General features: G+C 34.4%; 2 protein-coding genes and 1 pseudogene across 5 annotated transcripts; all 3 read left to right on the top strand.

The window, feature by feature from the left end:
• Positions 1-1,436: 1,436 nt before the first annotated feature.
• On the top strand, positions 1,437-8,528 carry LOC140979985 (CSC1-like protein At1g32090; annotated as a pseudogene).
• A 488-nt stretch (positions 8,529-9,016) lies between these two features.
• LOC140979984 (uncharacterized) lies at positions 9,017-12,619 on the top strand. 4 transcript variants are annotated; one of them, XM_073445689.1, is made up of 5 exons: positions 9,017-9,035; positions 9,535-10,022; positions 10,320-10,495; positions 10,644-11,414; positions 12,095-12,619. In XM_073445689.1, exons 2-5 carry the CDS (start codon positions 9,697-9,699, stop codon positions 12,451-12,453), a joined length of 1,632 nt encoding a protein of 543 aa, XP_073301790.1. In that variant the 5' UTR covers positions 9,017-9,035; positions 9,535-9,696; the 3' UTR covers positions 12,454-12,619. The 4 variants fall into 4 exon arrangements, with proteins under 4 accessions (XP_073301790.1, XP_073301788.1, XP_073301787.1 ...); XM_073445687.1 differs by lacking the exon at positions 9,017-9,035 and adding an exon at positions 9,102-9,216; XM_073445686.1 differs by lacking the exon at positions 9,017-9,035 and adding an exon at positions 9,226-9,341.
• A 4,198-nt stretch (positions 12,620-16,817) lies between these two features.
• On the top strand, positions 16,818-23,339 carry LOC140979983 (DNA (cytosine-5)-methyltransferase 1-like). The gene is made up of 12 exons (XM_073445684.1): positions 16,818-18,513; positions 19,240-19,274; positions 19,387-19,489; positions 19,753-19,857; positions 19,942-20,061; positions 20,216-20,309; positions 20,432-20,631; positions 20,735-20,800; positions 20,898-21,140; positions 21,314-21,372; positions 21,805-21,871; positions 21,976-23,339. The coding sequence occupies exons 1-12, from the start codon at positions 16,945-16,947 to the stop codon at positions 23,164-23,166; spliced, it is 3,852 nt and encodes a 1,283-aa protein (XP_073301785.1). The 5' UTR covers positions 16,818-16,944; the 3' UTR covers positions 23,167-23,339.
• Positions 23,340-23,410: the final 71 nt, after the last annotated feature.

The raw sequence follows: 23,410 nt of genomic DNA, 5'->3' as shown, positions 1-23,410 counted from the left end.
ACCCGTCTCACAAATTAATATCCGTGATACGGTCTCACATGAGACCTACTCTACATTTTAAAGGATCACATTAAATGAAAGTTTGAAAGCTACTCCAAAATATAGCTAATTCCTTATCATCGGGGCAGATTTTGTAATCATTTTTGGAAGATTATGTCCTATTAATTTTGTTAATATATAAAAACTTATATTATAAAATCTCACGGAATAATTTTGTGTGATATACCTTCAACCCGATCTGGTCCAAGAAACAATATTTTTTTATGTCAAAATATTAATTTTTTTAAGCATGGATCAGATCAACCTTTCTCACATATATAGATCTACGAGATTGTATCACAAATACAATCACTTCGTTTCCAAAATATACAATTACAATTTTTATTATATTATATAACGAGATTAAGCGTACATTATGTTTTTACGAGGTTTTAATTCAATATTTTTCATTCTTTATTTAATAATTTGCCACATTCATCAAAGGTATCAAAACATAAATATTAATTACTTGCCTAGTGTTATAATATCTATTATTATTCGATCAATAAATACAAATTAAAAGATTATGGATATTACTAACTTTTTATTATAATTAATAATATTTTCATTTAATTTCCTATTATTCTTCAGATTATGGATTTAATTTTTTTTTCATGAATAATATTATTAGTATCAATTCGTTAGTATCATTTAATGTTATTATAATTATCAATCTAATTGTTATTTTTGTCATGAAAATAATTTTTTTAACTAATTCTCATTATTAATTATATTATAATTTATTTATATTAGTTGTATTAAATGGATTTACAGAAATCTCTTATAATTTTTAATGCACATTTTAAAATCTAATTATAAAATGTGGTGTGTTTCGTTCGTTGTTAATTAAGTTTATTTACTAAATTGCTCAAATCTTCAAAACCATCACTATAATATTTCAGCCGCAAATTAGTCAACATTGATCATTTGTCTTTTTCCCCCATTGGATTACGTACATAAAAATATATTTTACTATTCTAATTTTACCATATCTGAATAATAAATACTACTCATAAATTATTCCGAGACCGTTTCGCGACATAATTTTATAAAACGAATTTGCGACATACATATAAAAAATTTTATTTTTATATTCAAAATATTGTTTTTCATTGAAAATATCATTTTTGTCAGTTATATTAAGAAGAAATATTGTTTAATATATATTGATTTGAATGAAAAATATCTGAACAATCAAAAATATTATTTTTATCATAAAATTATCATTTTTTTTGTTAATTATGTTAAGAATAAATATCGTATTCGAGAGATATTTATGTAGAAAACCTACTCATCGTTCCAATACTCCCAAGTTTCACGTTTTTTGCCCACACAAACGCCATTAAAACAATTAAAAAAAAGTGCCAACACAAAGTAAAGGCAATAAATTTCTCACAAAGTGGGCATTCCATGAACCCAACCTTTTTTAGCACCTCGCCAAGAAAATATCATTTCCACAACCCACCTTTTCATTATCTTCTGCTTATTGTAAATCAGAGTGTAAGCAAAAAAAAAAAAAATGGCGACTCTGGAGGATGTTGGGGTGTCAGCACTGGTTAACATACTGGGTGCCTTTGCATTCTTGCTGGCTTTTGCGCTGCTCAGGACTCAGCCAATCAATGATAGAGTTTACTTTCCCAAATGGTACATTTTAGGGAAGAGGACCAGTCCCAGGACTAGGTTTGGTGTGGTGGGAAAATTTGTGAATCTTGATATCACGACTTACTTCACTTTTCTTAACTGGATGCCTGAGGCTTTGAGGATGAGTGAGTCTGAGATTATCAGCCATGCTGGACTTGATTCTGCTGTTTTCTTGAGGATCTACACTCTTGGGTACTCCAAGATCATAATTTTTCTTATATTTCTATATTGTATATGTTTTCGTCATTGGATTGTTTTGAGTGATGTAATGCTATATTTTCGTGGTTAAATGGTGGAATTTGAGATTTTAGTTCAATCTTTAGCTTGCTTTTGTGGGCTGGGGTATTTGGACTATTGATCCGATTATGCTGTTTCTTTTTTTTTTTTTGGAAAGTATTTAGTATATATTTCTTCTGCTTTCTTGCATATGATCTTTTGTCTTCATCGAAAATGTGGAATCTAGTATTGCATGTTTTATTTTCTACATCCACGACCTGCAAATTTTTCTAATTTTCTTTGTCATGAATGGATATTCTTTTTATCTTGATTTTGCTATTTTCTTGAGAACCTAAAGTTGTCCGCTGCAAATTGAACACTTTGGTCCGGAATTTGATGGTTTTGAGTGCATTTTTACCTTGAAGAATTGAAGTATCTTCCGTCTTGTACTTTTTGATTTACTTTAGGATTTCGTGATCTGTGTCTGCTTTGAGTTTGTGGTACCTTAACTTTGGCATCTTCTCCCCTAGATTTCATATGATAGACGATTTTTTGTTGAATAAAAAAAGATTTAAAAGATTCGTTCTTTACCTCCAAATTTATCCAGATATAGTTTAGGATGCATAATTGCCCCTTGGAAAACCTTCTTGAATTTTTTCAGAAATCTTTCATTTTAGATTGACATTGTGTATTTACAACCCTTAAAAATTAAAAAACGGTTAACTGTAGCTCTTGTGAGTCCTGACTTTGGGATGCTAGCTTTAACTTGAAAGAGAAAATGTAGTGGTCATCATATATTAATTGGTATCTTCTGGTGTGTATTTATTCTCCTTCAAACCAATATCCTCTGCCACAGCCGAATCCAATTTCTATGGACATGTGGTCTCTTCAGCCTTCTTTAATCTTGAATTTGAATTTCAGTGCTTTTTTAGATTATTTACACATTTTTGGTTGTCTTGATAACTAACAGACTGAAAATATTTGGGCCTATAGCTGCTGCGGCACTCTTACTTCTGATTCCTGTGAATGTATCTGGTGGAACTCTGTTTTTTCTTCGCCGCGACTTGGTTGTCAGCGACATTGACAAGCTTTCAATATCGAACGTTCGTCCCAAATCTTATAAGTAAGTCACTTGCGTGTTTCATTGAAATACGCAATATAAAGTGTCACCATTACGATAAGGTGTACTATAGGCATTTTCAATCACTTGTTAATAAGGTATCCCTTTTAATTGTTCACACAATAAAGTCTTTATTAGTCACTGCTCGAAGAAAAGTGGTTTAGTTGATATTATAATATCACCATTTTCCATCTGATATATAAAATTCCACAGAATAAGCGATATATTTTAATTTAACACTTTTTTACAGCATTTATTGTTATACTGAATGTAATTTCAATCAGAAGTTTTTCTTGGTATACTCGATAGTTTTTATACTTCAAGTCATGATTATGAAGATCAATCTTTAAATTAACAATTGTAGAATCATCTCTGTTTTACCGAAATTCAGGCTTTAATGTGTATATTTCATGACAGAAAGTCGTATGATTTCACTGTAGTGATCTATCTCCACCGTTAAATTTATAAAATTTGGATGCTTCTGTTATAATTTCCTGTACTCGTGCTAGAGCATCGAGTTAGTGCTACATGGATGCATTCATCACTTCTCTCAATTTCTGAAGTTTATGCTTTTACTTGAACAAATATGAGAACTTTAAAGATCATTTTTACACAATCGAAAGTGTACTGTTTCATTGTTTCACACATTTGGCAACAGAGATCGATACCTGCGCATCTTCTCGTCTCCTCTTTCTCCATCAGTTGTGGAATGATATACACCATAAACTATTGTTCATTTACAAAGTGTTTGCAGAACTTACATCCCATGTTTTTCTAACTTGGAGCTGAATTTATACTTCATCTATTCGTATTGCAAATTATATCATAGGATCAAGTGGGGAACATGGAAAAAACATAAATTTGGTTTCACTCTCATAAAGATGCCTTGTAATTCAATTTCAGGTTTTTTATCCACATATCAATGGAATACGTGTTTACATTTTGGGTCTGTTACATGCTCTATAATGAATATAGTCGAGTTGCTTCAATGCGACTAAAATTTTTGGCTTCACAAGGCAGGAAGCCTGAACAATTCACTGTAAGTTCAGCTGTCATCGAGTCTACAAGCTTATACAGCCTTTGGTTGTTCTAATATGAGTCTTGATTGGACAAAGCCCGTGGTATGTCATGTAAAAGTTATTATAGATGCTGACGTTGACATTTTTCCATTATGGCACAAAATTTCTGCATTAATTATCAAACGTCTTTGTATCTATATTTCTATTCGGTATGTTAATTAATGAAATATTTTCATGTCTGAACACAAAAGAAAAACCAACTTGCAATATCCTCAGGTTCTCGTCAGGAATGTTCCTGGTGCTTCTGGACATTCGATATCTGATAATGTCGAGACTTTCTTTCAGAAAAACCATCCGGATCACTATCTATGTCACCAGGCAACAAACTTCTTCTTTTGAATATTTATTTTGAAAAGATCTTCCTCAAAACTCTGTTTCTGATATAAATTCGTTTGCTTTCAATATATATCATTATTTTTCATCTTTTGTTGAGTTTTGCCTACACCTATTTACCCAGGGTGTGTACAAAGCTAACAAGTTTGCCAAAATGGCTCGAATTAGACACCGACTTCAAAATTGGCTGGACTACAATCAACTTAAGTTTGAGAGACATCCAGACAAGAGGCCGACCAGAAAGGTGTTCTCCTTTCTCTTTATGATCTTTGAAGTGAAGTACTATGAAAATTATTTTAAGTATTCAAGTGTGACTTTATTAGTTACTTCACCGCTTGACACGTTTGTACTGTTTCCTATGTTTTTGTTTTCCAGAGAGGCTTCTTTGGACTTTGGGGTGAAAGGGTTGATTCTATTGACTTCTACAAAGAGCAAATCAAATATCTTGATAAAAAAGTGAGTTGTGCTAGTTAGAAACCAAAGAATAAATTCTACAATCAGATTTGGTATTATTAAGATTGTAGCGACCTTACCCGAGCCATTACTAAACCGACTAAAAACATGCATGATTAAAACTTAATAACAACAATTAAACAGCGAAAACCAAATAACTTAACAATTTAAAACTCAAATGAAAACAGAACAATAATTTCAGTTTTAATCATGGATCACCACCGGAAGCCCATCTGCTCTAGCCATTGCCCTGGCCGTCCAAACCGTCCAACCAAATACCTTCTCCGTCGAATGGGGTGTCCAAGATGAAAACAAGGACGTGAGCGACAATCGCCTAATACGAGAATGTACGAGTATACAAACTGATATGATGTATGTGAAATACAATATGCTCGGATATCAAGGATCAAATCAAGAATCTCATGCTCAGTCTAGAGCCGTCTGAGTGTGTTGTCTCTAATCTGCCATAGACATTTTTGGCTACCACACTCATCATTAAGATGTGAGCCTAAAATGTCCAGGGTCATCAGACCCTATGGGTCCCGTCGAACACTGTAGCTCTCGATACCCAACTGTCCACAGTACAGAACATGGCTGATCGGCCCAAACAAACGAGGTATATCTCAAAAGATATCAGATCCAACATGATATGTCATGCATAGTATATCAAAGCAGTAAAACATGTATAATGCAATAGATAAGTGCGTATACTACGCTTGGATATCTCAATCAGTAAATCACGTACCTCACTAAAATAATCTGACAGAAAGTCTGAACCTAGCCACTTACAAGTTGTAGATATTCTAACTATGACCCTATTCCGTCCCGCATTTGAAGACTTGGTGTCCAAGTTGGGCACGATCAATATATATCATCCAACTTGAGGGCGAGTGTTGAAAATCCGATAAGAGTCCATTATTTGTTTGGATATAATATTCCCTTGGATATGTTAATATTGAAACTTGGACTTAACCCCAAAAGCTAGCTCAAGGGAGAGGATTGTCTAAGTTCAAATATGCAACTCACAGGAACTCTATCCAACCAATGTGAGACATCTTAACAAGATAAATGCTTATCATTTTATTTTGTAATTTAAATAGTGGATAGATTAGTGTATTATCTTCTTTACTGTATTGTATATATATAGGCTGTACTTATCGAGAGCAAAAGTGAATAAGGAAGCTTTTTTTTCCGCCCATCTAATCTCTTATAAACTACACAAACTTTTGTTTATATTCTGATTATTTACTTATCGTTTATCCTCAGTTAACTTTGGAGCGGCAGAAAGTTCTGAAAGACTCTAATTCAGTCACACCATCAGCTTTTGTGTCATTTAACTCAAGATGGGGGGCAGCTGTTTGTGCACAGACACAACAAAGCAAAAATCCTATTCTGTGGTTAACAAATTGGGCCCCTGAACCCCGGGATGTGTACTGGAAGAATCTAGCTATATCCTTTTTTTCACTTAGCATTCGAAAGCTTGTGATATCAATATCTGTATTTGCATTAATATTCTTTTACATGATTCCAATTGCTTTTGTTCAATCATTGGCGAATTTGGAAGGGCTGGAGAGAGTTGCTCCTTTTCTCAGGCCAGTAGTTGAATGGTAAGTGACTGTCAAAGCGAAAAATAAATAGAAAAAAAGAAGAAGCAAAACACGCCTTTCTTCTTCCTATTCTCATGAGATGAAAGTTTTTCAGGACCCATAAGCGAATCTTGATTTCTACGTAGTCAACTATTTTTTGATATTATTCATTGTCATACTCTGTAATACATGGCTGAATCTGTTTTGCAGGTCGTTTCTCAAGTCATTTATGCAGGGTTTCGTTCCTGGTCTAGTCCTTAAAATCTTTCTGTATTATCTTCCTGCAATTTTAATGGTTATGTCAAAAATAGAGGGCCACGTAGCATTATCGGTATTGCAACGGAGAACTGCTGCAAAATACTACTACTTCATGTTAGTTAATGTGTTCTTGGGCAGCACACGCTTTCCTTCACCAATCCGCTACCCAGTAATGTCCCTTGCATCCCTTTTTTTAGGTTATATATATTTTGTGAAAATCAGAACCATATTTTCCACTTCACTTTTGTTTTGATATATATTTTACTAGGAAGGAATCTTTACGTGGTTGCAGGATCCCACGAAACATTGGCGTCTCGATACCAATGAAAGCTGCTTTCTTTATCACATACATAATGGTCGATGGCTGGGCCGGAATTGCCTTTGAAATTCTCCGATTAAAAGATCTAGTCATTTTTCACCTAAAGAACATGTTTATTGTAAAAACAGAAAGAGATTTGGAAAAGGCGATGGACCCTGGAGGCCTCGATTTACCTGAGGCTTTACCAAGTCTTCAGTTGTACTTCCTTCTTGGCATTGTGTACATGGTTGTCACCCCTGTACTTCTTCCTTTTATACTCATCTTCTTTGCCTTTGCATACTTCGTTTATCGTCATCAGGTCAGCTCTGCTAGAAATCACTCTATGTTTTACTCATTCTAAATGGAATAATGATCTTTGTACTCAATTTTATACGTTCTTCTGGTATTATATTCCAGGTGATTAATGTGTATGAACAACAATACGAGAGCGCTGCTGCATTTTGGCCACACGTTCATGCACGTATTATAGCAAGCTTGCTTATATCACAACTGCTACTATTAGGCTTATTAAGCACAAAAAAGGCAGCAAACTCCACTCCTCTACTTGTAGTGTTACCTATATTGACTCTAACTTTCCACAAGTATTGCAAGAATCGATTTGAACCTGCGTTCAGGAGGTACCCTCTTGAGGTAAGATTGTAGATGTCATATTCCTGATGCAAAGCCATTAATCAAACATTTTTGTTTGGGATCAATAATTATCCTTATTGTCCCACTTGATTGTCAGTGCGACATAATAATCAAAACATGGTGTTTTAGTGTTTGGGCAACTTTATAGTTAAAAGATTTGAGTTGAATTGTTATTACTCTTTTGGTACAACAAATACTCGGTGTTATAATTATATGTCACATTGTCAATATGAGTTGCGAGGTGGGTCAATTATTGAGGGAATTGTTCTAGAACAGTGAGGCTGCCTATGTGGCATAATGATCAAACATGATACTCGGTATTTGAGTTATATTATTACCGTCAATAATAATTTTTGGTATGGTGACAAAGACTCGATTCCATAATTTTGAATCACTGTATGATAAGTTTTGTTTGATCGATGTTACTTGCATTTGCATCTGCAGGAAGCCATGAACAAAGACACACAAGATCATGCTTCTGATTCTGATGTCAACTTGAAATCTCTTTTAGCCGATGCATACTTGCACCCGATTTTCCGCTCATTTGAAGAAGTTGACTTGGTTGAAGTAAAAGTTGAGAAAAACCCAGAGGATATAGCTAGCTCTTCTCCCAGCTCGCTTCGTTCTTCTCCGTCACCTCAACATGCTCATCATCTAGAAGATGAAACATCAGACAATGCTCAATGTTATGAAGTCGAACCACCTCACACCAACTATCATTATGAAGTTGAATCACCAAATAACATGTATAGGTATAATGTTGAATCAGCATATAACATGTATGGTTACGACTTTGAATCATATTATCACGGATATCAGTATTGAAAAAGTCTCATAGAAATTTGTTCTGTATTTAGCTTTTTTCCCCTTTTCTCGATTCACCTACAGTGAAAACTGGTTGCTGACTTTTTATTTATTTTTCGACCTATTCGTGGAGAATTTTAACTTTGGAAATGAAAGGCGATAAATAGAGATATTCGATCTCCCAATAAATATTTATTTTCACTTAATATCTGATTTTTTTAAAATTTTAAAAGTTAAAGCACACAAAGTTCTCCAGAGTCGGCCGTTGAGTCAAACGTACTTATGCAGCTTTAGATAGCTTTACTTCAGGCGTGCATTTTTATATTTCAATATTGTGTGTTATTTTATGTTGTACTTTACAAGATTCCATGCTCGATAACTATTTAAATTTTTTTGTTGTAAAACGCCAGAGCATATAATCATGGAAAATATGCTTAAGAATTACTACTCTCAACTTTTTCCACCACTCACTAGTTTTCTGCATACATATAATAATTTGTTTTCGAATTTTCAAATTTCAAGATGATTGAATGTTGGTCATGCTCCCTAAAGTTATGGTACGTTATACCAATTTCAAATTCAAAAAGCTAGTAGAAAAAGGTGCTTAGTAAAGCTAGTACTTTATTAAAAAAAAGTAAGGGTCATTCCGTTTGGAATCTAGTTAAGTCACCCCTACTATGTTCTTGTATTGTGTTGTGTAAGAGACAAACCCCTCAACTTCAAATGGGCATTTTCAAGGTTGATATTAAATTATCTGTGCATTTCATAGGCTTTATCACTAGACCATGATAATTCCTGCACAGAATCTTTTGGTAGGCAACGGTGAAGCTTTCAAAGGCCTGTAATTTTCCCCACACACACCCGTATGTGTGTGTGTTTTGGCATTTTTTTTTGTCTTCAGTGGTTCTTGATTGACTCCACTGTTCTTGAATATTTTATGTGCTTGTATCATATCGGACAAATGTGGTTTTTTATGGTGATAATATTTCTGTCAACAGACAATACCGGGACTTAATCACACAAGAAGAATGATTCTAATATTCTTTTTTCATATAGGTATAAAATTCAAGTGATTAAATCGATGTCTTTCGCGGTCTCGAAAGTTTCACAACCAGCTGTTCACCCTGCACAACTGTTAAACCGTTTTTAAGGACACCCTTTGATGCAGTTATGTCTCCATTGTGGATCCCTTAGAGACTTGAGCTTCAGAGTGAGAGAATGGCGGAAAGCAGCCCTCAGATTCAAGAAAGGTCGAAAGACTTCGAGGAGGATATGGCTACACCGGATGTTCAGAACGTGGGAATGAAAATTCAGAGAGGTGCAGATATGTATAAAGCGTATGGAGGAATAGAAGAGAAGCCAACTAGGGGAGAAATTCTTATTTGGTATTTGTATGGATTGTGCTCATATTTTGTTCATACCGTACTGATTCCTATTGTGTTCCCGCTGATCATCAGCCAAACGGTGCCTGGCGCACCTGAGCCGGATCAAGGTTGGTTGAAGAGCCATAAGGGTTTGAAGTGCAAGCAGACCGAAATGCAACTGTAAGTTATATAAAGTAGTTAACTTTCCGAGTTTGTTTCAAGAATTTGAGGAGAGAACAGGCAAATAAACTTTTCGAAAAATGGTGCTAATCATCTGTGTTACTTTTGGATCTTGGGAGTCTATAATGATTGATTTATTTCGAGGACTCCAAGAAAAAACATTCAAACTACACTTGTTCTGTGATTCTTGATGTTTCTGGCCAGTTTGAGGTGTTTTATGTTTTTGCTTAGTGTTTGGTTTACCGAGAGAGACTCTTGTGCGAACAGAAACACTAAGTTTCATGTTTTAAATTACAGATACGAAGGGTTGGTATACCGGGCGGTTGAAGTCGGTAGCCTGAATTTCTCCCCACTCCAATGGACTTCAATTTCTTGGATTACAGGACTCATTCTCTCAGCACCAATTCTTGGCCTTGTTTCAGTAAATCTTGACTATGGCCACAACCAACAGCTAATAGCAGGGGCAGCCACAGGCAAGCCTCTCTTAAAGAAAAAAATTAATTTGAAATAACTTTTACCACACTGAATTTCCTGAATCTTCTTATAGCATCCCTCATACAAAACTATTTGTTTGATGCCATGTTTAATATTGATAATTTCTGGATCTGTCTCTATGCACAGGCATCGGAGCCCTTTTCTGCCTCCCAGCTGGATTCTTCAAAAAGTCCTGGATCTTCCCACCATACATTGCTGCCATCGTGGCAGCAAGCACCATCGTAGGAGCCACCCATGCTCGCCACCTCGGCCTAATGATCCGCGGATTCACCGGCTCCACCATCCGTAAACGCCAGTTTGCCGACAGAAGATCATTTGGAAGCTGGCTATCTCTATACTCCACCGCAGCAGGATGCTTAGGAGCAGCCATAATGGCTTCTTTCACATATCACATGCTTAGCCAATCTGATCACTTTACTGCTTTGTGGGTTGTCTCGATTTTCAGTGGCCTCACATGGGGTGTAGGAATGATCCACATTTTCAGCACAAATAGAGCTACTTCAAGTTACACTGATTCACTATCGGATTCAAATCCCCTGATCCACGTTGTATCGATTTTCAAGTATCCTCAAGCAGCAGGGAGTCTTGCAGGAGTTTTTCTCTCATCTTTCACCACAACGTGCGTTTTTGCCGGAGGGTTGCTTTATGCAATAGGGTATCTATGCATAAAAGCTGAGAGTATTTTGTATCTTTGGTTAGCATATTTCATGTGCCCTTTGTTATCTCTCCCGTTGGCACATCCACTACAGCAAATTATGAGGGCAGATGCTGAGAAAATGCAGCTTCTTGGGTTCATATTATCGACATTCACTTCAGGGTTTGGATTCTATTATAAGACGAGCATTTGGAGCACAGGCAGCATTCTTGTTTTTGCTGCTATCCAAGGAAGTTCAGCAGGTTTGTTCTCATGCATCTTGTTTTATCTATAACTTAGCTATACACAACCAACACGCTTACTGGAAAATTAATTAAAAAAAACACGGCAGCATGCCTTCCTGGCTACTCTCCTCGGGCAGGAATCTGTGATTCAAGAAGTTAAATAAAGAACACAGACTCTGCACCTCTTGCTAGGTCCACCCCGGATAGAGGCAATTAAAGTGCCAAAAAACATGACTAGTTCATTAATTCGATGGCATTGTTCAAATGCAACTTTTAATGTATTTGGTAGAAAAAATTCAATCTTGTAAACCACTCCAAAATTGATCGTGGAACTGAGATTAGATCATACCATCACACATCCCTTGAGAAGCCAACATAGTGCCCTATTATGAAAAGCTTTCTATCACTTATTAGTCTGCGGCAGATGTGAGCATAGGCCATATTATCTCCACGATTACAATGGTAGTCTTCTCTCCACTCATTCACATCAATTCTCAATAAGCCACCAACTTAATGCATGAGCCCCAGATAAAAGGTCGAATTCAAAAGTTGTAAGCGATTCTTATTGCTGTAAGTCACTCCATAACTGCTTGTTTTTGAAGTTGAGGTGGGATTGTAATAATTTACGGAAAAACTAAACATATACTTCAAGAATCATGTGTCTTCCAATGGCACCAAACTCACTGCAAGTCTAACAGGTCTGCTGCACGCATTCGGAAGAGTTCTGTGGCTGGACTGCTCACCGGTAGGCAAAGAAGGCGCGTTTTCGGTGTGGTTCTCGTGGGCTCGAGCTCTCGGAGCTTGCGCAGGATTCGCGTTAGCAACAGTCCTGCCTGGAAACATTGGAAAAACATTTGGAGTGTCATTTTGTGCTGGAATTATTGGAATGATCATTGTAATATTTGGAAACATAAGCAGTTTCAGAGGAGCCAAAGCTGCAGGACATGTGATCCGAAGTGAGAATTCTTCACCACTTCATCAACATGAAGATTGCAGTGATTATACGAAAGGATCAGCTACAATGGAGGATCCAACTCATCGGAAGGTCGAAGTTTGAGCTTTGCTGCTGCTGCTGCTTTTTTTCCCTCTGTTCTTCTTTTGGATGGTTATTTTCGTTAAGTTTTCTTCTTATTTTTTTGGTTTATTTAATAAGTTGCTTATAAATGTAATTGTTTTTAACAATTTTAAGTGGTTGATGTCAACTTCGTTACTAATTAAAAGAATTATGGTAATTTTTATATAGTTGATTTTTCATAATGATTCTTCAGAAGAAAAAAGTGAAGCTCTATTTTTTTCCCCCTTCTATTCAAAATAAAATTGAATATTATAATTTATATATAATCTTTTTTCCCAAAAACCCGTTTTCCTACTTCGTGACATCCTAACATAATCATTGGTTTTAGTTCACTTTTCATTATTTCCCAAAAATATTATACGAATATATTATATTCTACCAAAAAATGTATCATGATAAAATTTTAAAATATTTTATTTAAAAATTTAGGATATGATTTGACATCAAACAAAATCTGACATGAATTTTATTTTCTAAAATTTTCGTTAAATTATTTCTAAACTAAGAAAATCAAATAAAAACCATTAATCTGGTCAGGTTTTCCAATAAAAAAACTCTTTTAAAATTCTCGTTGGAGAACAAAGAAACAAAATTGTAAAGCATAAAAAAGGGGCATCCGGTGCTCCTCCTAGAAAAGGAGGTACGGTTTCTTGTTGTCTTCGATGTTATTTTAGTATTAATTGTTTTGGGAAGAATATTAATCAATTTCTTATTTAAATTGAATCGTGCCTAATATCGTGTAGACATTTAAGGCTATATTTAGTGTGTAGGATATGATAACTAATTGAATTGATGACAAAACTCAAGGTAATGTTATATAATATGTGGTGATAAATTATGCTTTGTTTGGTAAGATTTTAATGAGTATGATAAATTTTACATTTTTTGTTGTTGAGACAAAAATACACTAAACTAGCATTGATGACAATTTGGTATATAAAATGATATTTGTAGCAATGTTTTCAAAATCATGTATTTTGTTAATAAATAAATATTTTATAAAATTTTAAATTATAGATTATGTATTTATCTGATAATTTATTTTTTTAATAAAAATTAATATGATTTTGCATTTTATCTCATTTTTAATATTGATTTCTAATTATTTTTTTCTTTATTTTTTAAATTTTATTTAGTTTTATCACTATACAATTCAATGTCATATCAACATTACATTGATGAGACACGTATGTGTCAAATAAAAAAAAGACCTATTTTGTTTTTAAAAAAAAAAGTTGGATGACTAAAACTTAAATTTGATAAGATATATAGTCAAAATCGCAAATAAGAAAACATATTGGATCAAAAAAACAATTTTTCCTAAAAATTAATTTTACCCAATGAATTAAATATTTTTTCTATACTTATCCAAGTTACTTTTTTTTTTTGAATTGACAAATTTTGTTATGTCGCACAATAAAAATATAATAGACTAATTTCTATTATATATATATATATATATTTTTTTTATTTTTTAGATTATTTTTTTTTTTTTAGTTTTCGACTTAGTAATATATAATTACATGATGTCTTTGTTACAAATTACAATATTAATAATATATTGTAATATTATATAACAAAGAATTTTTTATTTCTTAAAACCTGAGCCGAGAGCAGATCTAACATTGCAAATCTCTCATGACCATTTTTTTTTGGGTAAAATGGTAATTTAATTTATATTTTAGGAATTAGATTGTTAATCATCCCAAAACAATGGGATGTCTTTTCAACTAAATAGGTTTTTTTTTTTATCATGGACTTCTTGATTAATTGAGCCTATGCAAAATGAAACAAACATGAGATTAATAATATATCTTTTACTTATCACCCACATCAAACATATCCTAAGTTTACTATTTAGTTATCCCACGTTTTTGTACTCCTCTAATCATGTTTATAGTGCTCGATTTATCCAATATTTAGTTGCATGAATTATTTAGGGGTGATCAATTTTTTTTTATTAACCGTACAAACAGAATTGCATCTCACCGTTTTTCTTAATATTTTATAAAATCCCCAATTAAAAATAGTAATCATAAACCGCACCATACATGCAGTTCGGTTATTTTTTGGCCAAGAATAGTACCAAACCGCAACGCCTAAACTACTTGCTATAATATTTATCTAGGATTATAATAATTTGTAAACAACATATTCAATTAAAAAATTCGTCATTCATTATATTTCAACTATTTTCAAAATTATTATTCCTACAAAAAAAAACTTATGTTCTTCTTAGATATTCTTTATATTAGTATTTTATTTTCGTATTTATTTCGTTTACAACAAAATTTTGTTGGAAAGAAAAAAAAAAAAAGATAAAATAATATAAATTTCATTTTTGTTATGAGTGTTTTGTATTGTGTTGTTAAATTATTAACTTAGTTTTGAATCTTGATTATTGTTTTATCAATTTTTATCTTTGTATGATTTGAAGTATAATATATATTTGAAGGCACTATATTATTGTTGTTTTCAAATAACTTAGATTATATGTTCTAATATTTTTCATTAAAAAACTCGTAAACCGACCGCAACCGTCTGAAATCGCTCAAAACCATAAGACTAATTTTATATGTAAAACCGTGATTATTTTTTTAAAATATTAACCGACCGCATATGACAATCCAATTTGAAATTTTTTTTAAAAAAACCACAAAACTGTACCGTGATAACCTCTGCTATTATTGTTTATTCGTTAGAGGCAACGAGAGATTTAGCCGTATACGTTCATTTTATACATTGTGTTGAATTATTATTTATGCGGACCTTAGTACGCTTACATTTTTTAAATACCAAATTTGATGGAATCGATGTAAATCATTGATTTTTTTATACCTTAATTTTCTAAATCGCGCCTAATTTTGAAAAATGCATTTAATTTCGGATCATTATCATTGACTTTCTTGTTTCAAAACCCGATGTTTTTAAATCTGTCTACAATTGCTATTTGAATCAATGATATTGACCAACTATAATTATGATTGATCGGATCCCAGCATTCGTCATCAATGACCATTTAATGCTTTTTTAAATATAAAATTTGAAGTAAGTGATACCAACTATTCATATTTTTCTACGTTAATAATTGTATTGAATCGTAACTAATTTTGTGGAGCCAACAGTCTATTACCTAGTAAAGTATGTCTATTGTGAGACGGTCTCACGAATCTTTATATCTGAGACGAGTCTAACCTTATCGATATTTACAATAAAAAGTAATACTCTTAACATAAAAAATTAATATGTTTGTCATGGATGTCCCAAATAAGATATCCGTCTCACAAATATGACTTTTGAAACCGTCTCACAAAAATTTTTGTCTATCAAGTAAGATGTGGAGATCACATCAATCTATTTTATACAAATATGGAATATATTTCCATGATCTACTGGCTTTTAAAGAAGTGCATCTTAGGTCGCATCAAATTCGCGTGATTTAGTATACAAATCCTTTAAACTGCAATATGTTAGGATACATCATGAGCCATGGAGTAAGTGACCGTTAGTTTGAATACCACTTAGTTCAAGATATATTTGAAAAAAGTCGGCAAACACCAAGAAATAGATACTTTACTCTCCAAACGAAGACACTCGTTCTCCTCGATATTTCAATATTTTCTTACCATTTATGCATCCAAACACATAAAACCCTGAAATTTGAGCAACATATCATCATAATTAAACCAAAACACATACCACATAAACCCTTTTAGTTGCTATATTTTCACCAAGTTTTTGCCTTGGATTAAAGGTTAAATAAGTGAATTTGAACAAGAAATGTTTTTTTGCTCCAATTGTTACACTTCAACATGGATGGTTTCTCGGAATGGGATTCTCAAGTTTGAGCGTGAGTCTTACGAAGAGATGAAGAAAATAAATTGCATAACATAAACTAGTGGCGAACACATCATGATCAAATGATCGAGTTGATTCACAATTTTTTTATAGTTTTAATTATTATTTGGTTAAGTATAATATAATAATATTAAATATGTGATTTATATATATATAATTTGTGAATTTTTAAAATATATTAAATATCATAGTTATAAATATAATAATATTAAATATGTGATTTATATATATAATTTGTGAATTTTTGAATTTTTAAAATATATTAAATATAATAGTTATAAATATAATATATGAAAAACATTTAAATAAATGTGTTATTTTCTTAAAAAAAACAATTGGTGTCACGGTTTGGACCGTTAAGGAGATCAATTTTTTATATGTAGTATAGATATAAATGGTATTATAGGAATTATGAATAACTACAAGGGTATTCTAGTACTTCCGATACGCATATGCGTTGTGCAATAACTGGAGAAGCTCTTTCAAATAATAATAGTAACTGGAGAAGCCGTTCAGGTTCTCCGGTCTCCCGACTCCTGAGATCCAATCTCAATCCTCGCGCTCCCCGCCACCCCACAACCTCAGCTTCACGGTCCGCTGGCGGCGGCGCTGATAATGGAAAGAAAAGAAGCATTCCATTACAATTGCCAATCAAGGAAATCTCCAAGACTTTCTTCCGTGTCTTCTTCAACTAAATTCATATCCAAGCCGGGATCCACACCAGATGCAAATGCAGCAGCTATATGGGCTCTGTCATTGCATGTTATCGATCCCCAGCCTTTGGGATTCCTCGTTCCTTATCTGGAAGGGGATAATTCTCTTCGCAGATCATCAAGGTTTACTACCAATAAGTACAAATCGCCAATTGAAGAGAGAAGCAGAAGCAGGAGGCCAAATTCTTTAGATTTATCTCAATTGAGAAAGTCTCCTAGATTTTCTTCTTCTTCATCTTCACTCCCGGCTTTGACCTCGGGGAATGTCAAGGTTGTTGATTTATCTCAATTGAGAAGGTCTTCTAGATTTTCTTCTTCTTCATCTTCAGTCCCCTCGGCTTTTACCTCGGGCAATGTGAAGATTGTGAAAAGGTGCCGTTCTATGGGTAAGGAAGCTGACGCGGGTCCTGTTTTGAAGAAGGGGAGAGTGGGTTTTGATGATCGGGGTACATGGAGATTGAGTGCGTGTAAAAAGGGGACTTCAGAGTGTGAATTGCTTGAATTGCCTGAGCCTGGTTCAGGGTCTTTGAGTGAAGTTAATTTGCGTACCAAGTGCTTAAGATCAAGAACTTTGGTAATGCATGTGGGGAATGAGAATAATATTGTGGAGAAAAGTGGTTTCAAGAAAAAAAATGGCGATGGTTTCAGCATGAATGAGAAGAACTTGAGATCTCGAAAAATAAAATACCCTTTAATTGAATCTCCCCGGAGTTCGAAAAACAAATCTTTGGACAGAAGCCATAGGAAGTCTCCTAGGTTAAATCCTGCTGTTAGTATTGAGCCACCTTTAGTGCAGAAAAGTGCTTCTGCAGAGAAGCGCTTAAAATCAAGGAATGTTCTAGTCAATGTGGGAAAAGAGACAAAGGACGAGGAAAAAAGTTCGAAGAGAAGTGGGGATTTACAGTCTCAAATTAAAGAGTATAATTTGATTGATTGTCCCGTAGCTTCAGAATGCAGCAGTGTGAAGCGTGGTTTAGGGACGTCTCCGAGGTTTAATGAGGACGTTTCTGGTAGAAGCTTGAAACTTGAGATGCTTTCCACGCCTGACATTCCTTCCTTAAAGAAAACAGCTTCGTTCGTTGAGAACTCTTCCTTAAAATTAACAACAGTTGTGATACAAGATGGGATGGAGACTCTTGCTTCAATTGAAAGCAATTCTCCTGAAACAAAGTCTGAGTTGATTGAATTACCTGATGTTTTTAAGTACATGGATTTGAATAAACGTGATTCAGAAGTGACTAATGAGAAGTGCTTTAGTTGTAGAAAAATTCAACTGAAAGTGGGTGCCAATGGAAGCTCGAGTGAAATGCAAATTGAAATGCGTAGTTCCAAGAAAGAACTAAGCGCAGATAAGAATGGAGTATTGGAGAAAAATGTGGGAAATCAAAAGATCATTGTATGTACGTTTGTGGGCAAGCCGATTCCAGAAGAAGAAGCTCAGAAAAGGTGGAGGTGGCGCTACGAACTAAAGGTGAGTGATTATTGATTTTGCTAGAGGAATCATCCGCTTTGGAATTACTATATGAACTAAAGTATTGATACTTATATTTGTGGTTGTTTGAAGCATCTCATAATCTATTTATTCGTTTGCTAAGTTTTTTGGCAGTCATTATATTCATAGTTCTGACGTTATACTGGAGATTTTATACAAAGTGAGAATACACTATGTGAAATCCAACAGAATATACAGTAATGTCAATCTTCTGACATTTGGATGCATCGGGTAGTGCTTTTGAAAGATTTCAATATCACTGTTTCCTGTTTTTCTCTTGGTTTAATCAGATGGCTAACATTCCCATTCTTCATTTGATGATGTCAGAGGGGTGTAATTTCAGATGGAATAATAGGTCACATGAGAAGAAAGTAAGATAACATAGGCTCTAGCCATGTCATAAATAACATCAAATTAGAAACTCGTGAGCTCTCAAAGTATAATGAACAAAACTAAACAATAAGGTAAGAAAGTGAACGTTCTATTTAAGAAGCTTAAACATATAAATAGGTAAATAAATGGCTCACCTCAGGCTTATTCGCTATTAATGAATGCATGATTTCACCCCTGTTATTATTATAATTTTAGGTTGACAGAGTTTTCGATTTTCTAATTCTTATTCATTTGCTGCCTGTGTTGGGCTCTTATGAATATGAAGCAATTTATGTTACCATCTCTAACTTTGATAGATTTTGGACTTTGCAGAGCCAGCAAAGAGGTCGAGAAGGTTGGAAATTAAAGTGAGTGAACCTTAAGAACTTCTGGTGGTAACATGTTGTGACCCTAATCCTCCATGTTTCACATTTTGCAATTTGGCTTTGCATTTACTGATTTCATCTTCATTGTCTATAGTTCCGGTGAAGAAGATGAAATTATATTGAACGTGGATTGCCATTACGCGCAGGCCAAAGTCGGCAGCACTATCCTAAACATTGGAGATTGTGTATATGTAAAGGTAATTATTTAAATACTTGTCTAATAATAATATCATCCAAGCTTCATTAGTCTGTCTATACATTTTTAATCCTTTTTTTAACTTGCTGGAATTGTCTGAATATCTAGACTACGGTTGTATTCTACTAGAAGCTTCTTGGTTGTAATCATTGGTGATTTTGGTCATTGTTACAAGTCCCAGCTTTAAATATGAGTCTCCTATGACAATACTAAATGCATGACTGCTTTAACATTGCAAGATTGACGTCCTAGAAACTTCTTCAGGGAGAGGGAGAAAAAAAACACGTCGGCAGGATCTTGGAATTTTTCAAAACGACAGAGGGAGAAGAATACTTTAGGGTACAATGGTTTTACAGGGCAGAAGATACGGTTGGTGGTTGGGATAATGTTATCTTTGATTCTTTTTTGTGCAACGCAGGTTTCATTTTTTTTTTATATATTTCTCTTCTTCAGGTCCTGAAAAATGCTTCGTCATCGCATGACAAGAGGCGTTTATTCTATTCCACCATAATGAATGACAACATATTAGATTGTATTATTTCAAAGGTCAATGTCGTAAAAATACCACCTACGGTATGTTTCACTTTTAGGAGTCGAAAATTGCCTTTTTTCGTATCCACTTTCTGTCTTCTCACACTTCCTGTATGTTTTGTTTCTTATCCTTTATAATTTTGGTTGATTATGCATCTTCTACTCTTTGATGACATGCTGTCTTTCTATTCCTCAGCATTGCCTAAAATCAAATCCCATTCGATCGGCTGCCTTTTATTATGATATGGAGTACTGTGTGGACTATTCATCGTTCCGTACTCTGGTTACTGGTTAGTAATTTTGTTAAGATTGTGTTTATTTCTACATTCCCAGAATAGAAGCTATCTAGGCCAAAATTTATTATATGTACCTCTTCAATTATTTAATTATCATATATCAATCTGCAATTCAGAAACAGAGAACCATGATTCATGCTCATTGAGAAGCACGTGCCATGATGACAAACCAATTACACCGACACCCTTTGAGGTTTTGCCCAGTTTTCAATCTTCTAGACCACAATTAGCATTGCTTGATCTATACTCTGGATGTGGTGGAATGTCAACCGGTCTATGTGTTGGTGCAAAGCTTTCTGGAGTTAATCTTGTGACGGTGAATATTGGATAGACTTCCATCGTACTATGTACCATATAACATTATTCTGTTTTTTTAGTTCACTGTATAAATTTTGGTAGTTTTTTCCTTGATTTTTCAGAAATGGGCAGTTGACAGCAATGAATCAGCATGTGATAGTTTGAAACTTAACCATCCAGAAACACAGGTGTGTTAATTACACTGTACTATTCCACCTTATGGAGCTTATTCTGTTGAACTAGCTAAAGGCACATCAAATCTGAATTAACATTACCTTTTTACAGGTTAGGAATGAATCCACTGACAATTTTCTTGAGCTATTGAGGAGATGGGAGCAGTTATGTAAACAGTACGTTTGTGATATAGAAAGGAAACTGAAATGCGAACTAGATGAACTTGTTGAAGCTGAGGGTAATGGTGGGCAATGTGATGAAGAAGTATCTTCGGACGAATATGAAGTCTCCAATTTGGTTGATATTTGTTATGGTGATCCTAGTGAAAACGGGAAATGCGGGCTACACTTAAAGGTACTCATGAATAATATTTAGTACATCTGAACTATATGAGACAAATTAAGGAGGACAAAATCCATAATTGTGAACTGTGTCTTTTGTCTTTCTCCACTTTTTTCGGGCTTCTTTCCACTATCTTGTGGTTTGTCGAATAGATTGTAGTCATACTTCTTCATCCCATTTTGAAGGTACGTTGGAAGGGGTATGGTTCAGATGAAGATACGTGGGAACCAATTGAAGGCTTGAGGTAAGCCTATAAGATTATCCCTTTGTTTGGATTCATTTTCTCCCCAAAATAAAACCAAATACTGTTATCTAGTTTTTATTCTCTTCTCGTCGAATATATTTTCACCTCATTTTACATATCCTACGTAATCATTATTTTTAATTCAACTTTCATTAGTTTCTGAAAATGCCATATTATTTATATGTTTTACATAATACACTATATTTTATCATTTTGAATATCTCACAAGTCATATACAATCAAATTAACTAAATACATGTGGTAGAACTTCATCAACCCAACAAACATAGAATTTACAGTGAAAAAAATACCTCTGTCAGATATTAAAAACCAAACACATCGATATTATCCCATACAATTTCTCAAAACACATCTTTGTATTTGCTTGTTCATATCTTTGTAATGCCCCTTGTCCTTATTCTCTTGTTTCAGTAATTGCCGAGAACAGATACAAGAATTCGTTAGGAACGGATTCAAATCCAAAATATTACCTCTGCCTGTAAGTGTCTTGTTTTCTTGCTGCAATTTTTGTTGTTAAATACCAATGTGTCTGTTTCTTTATAATATAACTTTAGTCGTCTGACAAGCCACCACGGATTCCAGGGTGATGTTGATGTCATCTGTGGGGGCCCTCCCTGTCAAGGCATTAGTGGCTATAATCGTTACCGAAACTTTGATTCCCCTCTGGATGATGAAAGAAACCGGCAAATAGTGGTCTTCATGGATATTGTGAAATTCTTGAAACCAAAATATGTCCTGATGGAGAACGTGGTTGACATAATAAGGTTCAACAATGGATCTCTAGGAAGGTATGCCTTAAGTCGTTTGGTTGATATGAAATATCAAGCAAGGCTAGGCACTATAGCCTCAGGCTGTTACGGTCTTCCTCAATTTCGGTTACGTGTTTTCATATGGGGTGCAAATCCTAACGAAAAGCTGCCACAATTCCCACTTCCAACACACGATGTTGTAGTTAGATACTGGCCTCCGATTGAATTTGAGAGGAACGTTGTTGCTTATGACGAAGGACAACACCCCTGCTTAGAAGATGCTATTGTTCTCCGTGATTCGATTTCTGATCTCCCAGCTGTTACAGATGATGAAAACCGTGAGAAAATGGCATATCTGACCCCCCCGGAAACCGAGTTTCAAAGATACATAAGGTTGACTAAACAAGAAATGACGGGCCTTGTTTCAGCCACAGATTCAGAAGAAAAATCATTTGTTTTATATGACCATCGACCTTCACAGCTATGTAAGCATGATTATCTTCGTGTCTGTCAAGTCCCACACAGGAAAGGAGCAAATTTCCGGGATCTTCCTGGACTTATTGTCGGCCAAGACAATGTGGTTCGTCGTGATCCAACTATAGAGCCCGTGATGCTACCCACAGGTAGGCCTTTAATCCCTGATTGTGCACTCTCTTTCGAACAAGGTAAGTCTAAAAAACCATATTCTAGACTGTGGTGGGATGAAACCGTGTCGACCATAGTGACATTTCCTTACGTTCGATGCATGGCCGTTTTACATCCTGAACAGGATCGAGTTCTAACTTTACGTGAATGCGCTAGATTACAAGGATTCCCAGATTTTTACAGATTTTGTGGTACTATTAAAGAAAGATACTGTCAAATAGGAAACGCGGTGTCCGTTCCTGTGGCACGAGCCTTGGGATATGCACTCGGCATGGCGTATCGTAAGGTAAGCGGAGATGAACCGCTCATGACCTTACCACCAAAATTCTTCTCCTTGCAGCCTTCAGTAGATGATGAATTAGTGATATTGGGGAGCTAAACAATTCGTTGTACCTTTTCTGTTGTAACATTATACTAATTCGTGATCCAATATTTGTTGTGCAGACATGTTTGCATCACTGAACTGTAATAATTGATTGAGTTTGTACTAAATTTATTTGTAACCGATTTCAGATAACTTATGGAATGATTTTTAATCTCTCGATTTTCTCATCTCATATTACTCCACTGTTTAATTGGTCTGACTAAAGAGCTGTAAGCTTTCTCGTTTAATTCAACTTTTG

The sequence above is a fragment of the Primulina huaijiensis genome, chromosome 6 (genome assembly GCF_012295235.1).
Source record: "Primulina huaijiensis isolate GDHJ02 chromosome 6, ASM1229523v2, whole genome shotgun sequence".
NCBI classification, from domain to species: domain Eukaryota; kingdom Viridiplantae; phylum Streptophyta; class Magnoliopsida; order Lamiales; family Gesneriaceae; genus Primulina; species Primulina huaijiensis.
Note: the sequence above shows the minus strand (reverse complement) of the source record. Positions and strands in the feature narration are given on the sequence as shown.